General features: G+C 33.1%; 1 protein-coding gene across 1 annotated transcript; it reads right to left on the bottom strand.

The window, feature by feature from the left end:
• Positions 1–2,778: 2,778 nt before the first annotated feature.
• Positions 2,779–5,343, bottom strand: LOC127720806 (uncharacterized). The gene is made up of 3 exons (XM_052227557.1): positions 4,341–5,343; positions 3,240–3,710; positions 2,779–2,783 (listed from the first exon to the last, which is right to left on the bottom strand). The coding sequence occupies exons 1-3, from the start codon at positions 5,341–5,343 to the stop codon at positions 2,779–2,781; spliced, it is 1,479 nt and encodes a 492-aa protein (XP_052083517.1).
• Positions 5,344–7,858: the final 2,515 nt, after the last annotated feature.

Genomic DNA, 7,858 nt, shown 5'->3' with positions numbered 1-7,858 from the left:
TTATAACGGAAGAGTTAGAATTTTTGATATTTTAGCTGTTTCCATGGTAATGGCAGCCATTTTGAAAATTCCGAAGTCAAACTGCAAATCAGCACATGCCAGTTACCATTCCTGTGGAGTTTCTTCCAGTTTGGAACACTTTGATTTTTTTCGCATTTTTGCTGTTTCCATGGAAACGGCAGCCATTTTTTACCATTCCATAGCAAGGTGCACAACTTTACATGGGGGTCCTCATTATAGTAGAGTTCCATCAACATTGGTCCATTGGATTCCAAGAACTCGCGCGGACAAAATTTGTGCAAGAAAAATAATAAGAAAAAAAAGAAACGTAGAATAGCAGTATGTCACCCCAACTCCGTTGAGGGTGCCATAATAAGAACTGAGCAAAAACAATAAGTCTTCCCAAACTTCGTTTGGGAGACTTAAATATCAAATCAATATCTTCAAGAACGAAGAAAAAAAGTGTGGAAAGCTGATTTGCCAGACTGACGGACTGACAGACAGACGGACAGAGTGCAAACCTAAAGTCCCCTTTGACTTCGTCAGTAGGGGACTAAAAATTTATAAAATTCTAAACGGAGCTTACATCAATAAATATAAACAATTCACCAAAGTTTCATAAGAACTGCTGAAGTTATTGTCCGAAAACTGGAAAATCCCCCCTATTTTAATGAATAAAACCCCATAACTCAGAAATGATAAATGAAAAATTTATAAAATTCTAAATGACATCAATAGATATAAACAATTCACCAAAGTTTCATAAAAACTGCTAAAGGATTTTTGATTTTTTGTCCGAAAAATGGAAAATCCCCCTTTTTTTATGAATAAAACCCTGTAACTCGGAAACGTAAAATCTAAAATATATAAAAATCGAAAGGGAGCTCATGTCAATCATGTCAATAGATATAAACAATTCACCACAATTTCTTGCAAGTTGGTGAAAGCATTCCTGAGTTATTGTCCGAAAACTGGAAAATCCCTTTTTTTTAATGAATAAAACCCCATAACTCGGAAACGTAAAATCTAAAATTTATAAAAAACAAAAGGGAGCTCACATCAATAGATATAAACAATTCACCAAAGTTTTATGCAAATTGGTTAAAGTGTTTTTGAGTTAATGTCCGACGTATTGATGACGGACGGACAGACTGATGGACAGACAGACGGACTACGGTATACCATAATATGTCCCGTAAACGGGCGTATAAAAACTGCATTTTACCCCAATGTTCTATTTTTAGCCATGGCAGCCATGTTTTTTTGACAAAACAGGAAATAAAACACAAACTTTATTCTAGATACCCTAAGGATCATTCAGCTTAAATTTGGTAGGAATTGGTTCAGTAGTTTCATAGAAGAAGATGTTTGAAATAGTTTACATGACGACGGACGCCAATTGATGTCGGAACGGTGAGCTAAAAATTAGCCTTATTGGCCAATATGGCCATAAATGCAGCAGACAAATTCTAAATTCTTTGCACAATTAACAAGAGTGCACACGCTGAAATGTCTCGCCTTCTTTACTAACCATTGATTTTATGTTGATAGTCCTAAATATAAAGCTTTACTACAAGTAACACATAAACTTAACATGAAACAAGAAAATGAGGTCAAGGTCAGATAAACCAAACGAGAAATACATGTACACTTTACATTCATTCAATAAACCAAACATAGTTGACCTATTGCTTATAGTTTCTAAGAAACAGTCTTAACCAAGAAAACTTAACATTGACCAATGAACCATGAAAATGAGGTCAAGGTCAGATGAACCTTGCCAGACAGACATGTACACCTTACAATCAATTTATGCATTAAATATAGTTGACATATTGCTTATAGTATCTAAGAAACAAACTTAACCATGAAAATTTAACATTGACCAATGAACCATGAAAATGAGATCAAGGTCAGATGATACTTGCCAGACAGACATATACACCTTACAATCATTCCATACAACAAATGTAGTTGGTCTATTGCTTATAGTTGAAGAAAAACAGACCAAAACACAAAAACTTAACACTGAGAAATGAATTGTGAAAATGAGGTCAAGGTCAAATAAAACCTATGAGACTGACATGTACATCATAAAATATTTCCATACACCAAATATAGTTGACCTATTGCATATAGTATAAGAAAAAAAGACCAAAACTCAAAAACTTAACTTTGACCACTGAACCATGAAAATGAGGTCAAGGTCAGATGACACCTACCAGTTGGACATGTACACCTTACAATCATTCCATATACCAAATATAGTAGACCTACTGCTTATAGTATCTGATATATGGACTTGACCACGAAAACTTAACCTTGTTCACCAATCCATTAAATGAGGTCGAGGTCAAATGAAAATTGTCTGACGGGCATGAGGACATTGCAAGGTACGCACATACTAAATATAGTTATCCTATTACTCATAATAAGAAAGAAATTAACATTACAAAAAAAGTTGACCTTTTTTTCAAGTAGTCACTGAACCATGAAAATGAGGTCAAGGACAATGGACATATGACAGAAGGAAACTTCGTAACATAAGGCATCTATATACAAAGTATGAAGCATCCAAGTCTTCTAGCTTCTAAAATATAAAGCTTTTAAGAAGTAAGCTAACGCCGCCGCCGTCAGATCACTATCCGTATGTCGAGCTTTCTGCGACAAAAGTCGCAGGCTCGACAAAAACCAGTGATCTCATTTATTCTATCAGTTTCTCCTTTCTAAAAATTTGTTAAATTTCCAGTGATTGTTCTTAATAGACTATTAAAATAATCACTCTACAAAATTGATCTTCTAAGCAACTGTATCATTCATTATGAACTATTACTTCTCTTTATCTTGTTAAAATTTTAGGGCTGCTTAATTCTTTAACTACAGCATCAGTCGTTACATGTATTTTACTTTTATTTTCTTTGTTTTTTTTCATTACCATTTATTATATTAAATCTGAATATTGTACAGTAAATCAACCTGTAATGTTTTCTCAACTTTTCAAACATTTCAAATATTCTTGTACTTCTTGAACTTCGACACACTGATTACATTACATAATGTAAGTGTTAGTTTTTTCTGCTAGGGGTCATACTTCATGAGTTATCAAAAACTTAAAATCAACTTATTTTAACTGAACAGACTAACTAAACAGATTTTTCAACACAGTAATTTTTGCGTACAGTAATTATGGTAATTACTAATTTTAGAATAATTTTTGTTGATACATATTATATATTCACCTTTTTTCAAATCACTGCTAATGTTGGAACTGACATTTAAAGCACTCCAGTCATAACTTTCATAATTTGGGTGGAAAAAACAGGCTGCTTCAGAACAACAGAGATCTAATATGCATGGATCTAAGAAACAGAGGTAAATTTCATTCACAGAGGTTTTGTTTGTAATTGCAGATTTCACGCTTGTGTATAATGCCTGAGCTTGATCCTGCACTGGCTGGTCTTCAAATATCTGTATGGGTAAAGCAATTCTCTGCAACCCTAAACTGGAGCATTTTTCTAGAATCTTTGCTACAGCAATTTTTATGGACTGCAATGAATCCTGTTTTGAATTTCTCTCTGAAAATACACACAAGGCTACAGTATGGGTCATGTATGAAGGACTGGCATCCACAAAGAGAATTTCACCAGTACTGAATTTCTTGCTATGAGAGGAACAATACTTCTGGGCTGCTTCCATCAGTTCTTTATCATCTGAAAAAATAAAGCAATATCAAAGGATAAATTTATGATTTTTTTCAAAAAGTAGAATGAAAAAATTAAATAATTCAATAACAAGAGTCAAATTGACCACAAATCATACAGCATATTTCATCTCCTGCCATATTTTTCTACAAAACAATATTATGTCATGTACCCAAGTGATTCCAGTAAATATACATTATTTGTACATCACCTTTTACATGTTTTATGTTGACATAAAGTCCTCTGTACCTCCCCCTCCTAAATCCACATCTATACATTTAAAAAATAATACATGTTGTACATTTAGCAATGCATACACATTCACTCGAAAAACAGTTAAAGTCTTAATAAACATCTTTAAAGCAACATTTATTGGAGTTACTGGCTCTACTCCTTTGAAAACTCATATGTACATGATGTCATACATCATATCTTTTCATTTTCTTCTTGAAAATTTATTTTTTATATGGAACAAGCAGTGTAAACATTTAAATTTGAAAACTAATTATATTCATATTCCGATCACATGGTGGTGTACATATCTTTACCTAATTCATTTCTGTAAATATAAGTTTTGATATAATGAGAACAATAATTAAGGTACCCTGAATCTTTAAAATAAACATATGATATACATACCTTTTAGCACTTCATCCATTTCTCCGATTGAAAATAAACAATCATTTGTTGGACAGACTATAACATCCACCTCCATGTCTGTAGTTCTTGCACAAACAATTTCAACAAGGACATGGTTATCCTGTTCAACATAACAACTTGCTGCCTTTGTTTGTCTTCCAGTTATTTTCAGATTGCAATTGTTTTCCCTTGCAATTGTTTTGTCCTCATTGGTACTTTTAAAGTAGTCAGCATCATTTCCTTCTAGAAGAACACAACTAATATTAACAGAATTGAACTTTTCAACTAATTCTTCTGATATTTGTTTGTTTGACTCCTTAGATCCAGTGATGATAATAGTAGACAGGTCTGGTCTATGTCGAATGCTTTTCACTGGTACTTCATATTTTTCTGCAATTTGTTGTAACCAAGGAGTTATAAATTCCACCTTTTCCTTTCTAACATTAAGAGTTTTTTCACAATATTGTTCTGTAGCATTATTGTACTCAATAACCTCAATGATTTTTTTGTAAAATATATCATGAACATCGCTTGTTGAAAAGATTTCTAGTGTGTCACAACCAACATCATTTCCTTCAAGCATAGCTTTTCCTTGAAAATCTTTCTCAACTTGACTTAACTTCTCTTGCAGTCTTTTGCTTATCCCTACAGAATAGCATTCCTCTTTTATAGTTGCTTTTATAGTTTTCCATGCGTTACATACACTCTTGTCATCAGTGCCAATAACATGTATCTTGTATGAATCAACAGCAGAGGTGGTGGTTATAAAGACAAAAAGTCCCTTTTGCATAAAAATATCAGTGAGATACATCTGAACTTCTTTTCTATTAAAAAAGTAGTGATAACCTTCACTAACATCTTCAGTTTTCTTAACTTGTAAGTCTTCTAAAAGGGATTTTGCTCTTTCAACCGATTCCTTCACCTCAGGTTCTGTTCCCTCAATATGGAGAAATTTTCCATTTTTCTCGGTTTGTATTTCTGCTCCTGGAATATGTTTAACCATTACACTAACTTGCTTTGCCCATTGCCTATTTGTATCTAAAAAATACTGAACTGAATTTGGAATTTCTATTGTGTACCTTTTTGAAATAGGAAGTTGGTGTGTGTTCCCTGCACCTTCTTGAGTTTGAACTGACTCTAACTGTGATTTTGCCAGGCTAACAGCCACCTCATGTAATTCTGTAACTACATCGTTTGTCCCAAAAAAGACAAGTTTATCCTTTTCTTCTTGCTTTGATAATTTCTTATCTTTGTTAAAGGAAACAATTGCTTGGCAGCGGTTGCATCCCATTAAAATAAAGAAGGGATCATCAACTTTATTTAATGTCATTTCTGAAAAGCAATTTCTAATACACTGTAATGCATCATTTGCTTTCGATTTGGACAAGGCAAAAGATGAGACCATTTCTGAGCTGGTATCTACTTCATAATAGCTATCAAGGTTTTTCCCTTGAAAAACCTTATAAATGTAAGCTTTTGTTTCAGGTCTTTGTAATAAGTTTAAAAAAGGCTTTGTGAATTTCTCTTCTGAAAACTCTATTTTTTGTTCATATTTGTGAAAGTCTCCAATACAATTCCCTACTTCCTTTTCCTCTCCTTTAAACCAGTGACCATCAGGTTTTAAAGATATTTCAACTGAAGGATAAAGTGTTTGCAAAGCAGTCATAATTCTAAGTTGACCAAAGCATTCATGATTACAATTTGCAAACGGTATTTTGATAAGCTGATGCTTTTGTGGCTGTGAACTCAAAATTTTATTTACCTCTCTATATACATTTTCAGCTTCTGGTCTAAACCCAACAACAATCAGTTTATCCTGTTCTGTGTAGATATCTACTTTTTTCCTGTTAATTGTTGGCAAAATATCAGCGCAAATCAATGGCATATAGTCATCCCCTTGAATGACAATTTCATTTGCAAGCAATTGCTTGGTTAATGCTTGCAATCTTTCTAATGCATCTTTAGTCACATCTCCAATATTAGCATCCTCTTTAGAAACTAATGCAAATTCTAACTTGCCTGTTAGTGTTTTTACCTTGGCACCTGCCTGAAATTTTTCTTTTAAGAGGGCTTTAATAGTGTTTTTCTCCAAGATTAAAAACTGTAATGCAGCTTTTTCAAACTGCTCCAGCTTAGGAGTGTTTGTTTGACGCCCTGAAGGAGTAGTCAAAGATATAGTGAATTCAACAACATTCCATAAAGGCACCAATTCTTGTCCATGTTGCTGATTTCCTAAAACAGAATGAATTGTTTTTAGATTATAATTTTTTGTATGGAACTATGTCTGTATTAAATAGGTTCATTTCTTTAATAATTGATATATTTCTACAACACACAGATGCAAAACTCACATTCATAACAAGGTAATGAAATATGAAAATACTGGTTTTATACAAGACTGTCTCCCTAAGTCAGAATCTTGATATACTACCCTGTCCAAAAGAACACAGTCTGCAAAAAGACATGCTATCCTTCTGGAAAACATTTTTTTCTGATTTTGAACTTACTCTTGTATGCTGTATGCATAATGAACAAGAGGCTACCAAAATCTGAAAAACAAATCTGATAAAAAAATGCTGTTTAGGTATCTATTTTGACCTATATTGCAATTAGTTGTATGCTTATTTGTAAATAAATCTTATTTAGTGATATTCTTAAATCTTGAATTGATGATCATTTTATTTGATTGCAATTTATATGTATCCTAGCTACAGTTTTCAAAATAAAATTAGTAAAACATAAGAGGGCAATAACTTGTAATAATCCTGTAAAGAATTGCTCAATTTCGTCATGCTAGGGTTGAATTGACAATTTAATTTTTTTATAGTTTTCAAGGTAATATAACCAAAATGTTGAAATTTCCATACGATAAAAATAAATAAATGGGGAATGTGTCCATTGGACACAGATGATGCCCCCGCTTGCATATCATATAAAGTTATAAAGGGACATTACTGAAGAACAGTAAAAGTGACGCTACCCAAATTTGTACTTGATCTGAGTTTTGTGGTAATAAGTATTGTGTATAAGTTTCATAAAATTTGGTTGAGGCAAACTTAAGTTAGAGAACGGAAACAAAAAATTCAGCAATTTTTCCATTTGTAAAGGGGCATAATTCTAGAACGGTTGAAGTGACGCCACCAAAATTCGAACTTGATCTGTGTTTTGTGGTAATAAGCATTGTGTACAAGTTTTATAGCATTTGATTGAGGCAAACTAAAGTTAGAGATCGGAAACCAACTTTGGGACGGACGTACAGACGGACAAGGGTAAAACCTAATGCCCCCTCCGCTACGGCGGGGGCATAAAAATTCAGGGGCAATAACTCCAAATTGATTTTTCTTATTTTTTTCTGAAAATTACATCAGAGGTGAACAATGACCAGCTGTCAAATATTACTTTCCTTGATGAAATAAAAGCCAACACATTGAAATGTCTCGCCTGCTTTACTTGTCATGATTGAATTGCATACTATACACTGAATATAGTTAGACTATTGCTTATTGCAATCAGAGGGA

Source organism: Mytilus californianus, unplaced genomic scaffold (assembly GCF_021869535.1).
Source record: "Mytilus californianus isolate M0D057914Y unplaced genomic scaffold, xbMytCali1.0.p SCAF_11, whole genome shotgun sequence".
NCBI classification, from domain to species: Eukaryota; Metazoa; Mollusca; class Bivalvia; order Mytilida; family Mytilidae; genus Mytilus; species Mytilus californianus.
The sequence above is the reverse complement of the archived record's forward strand: the minus strand, read 5'-3'. Positions and strand labels throughout refer to the sequence as shown.

Bases quoted from the DNA above. Each gene is read 5' to 3' on its own strand.
- LOC127720806 (XM_052227557.1), bottom strand. From the start codon at position 5,343: ATGGTTAAACATATTCCAGGAGCAGAAATACAAACCGAGAAAAATGGA. The intron at 3,711-4,340 runs GTATGTATATCA...TTATTTTTTCAG, and splicing joins AATGGATGAAGTGCTAAAAG to ATGATAAAGAACTGATGGAA.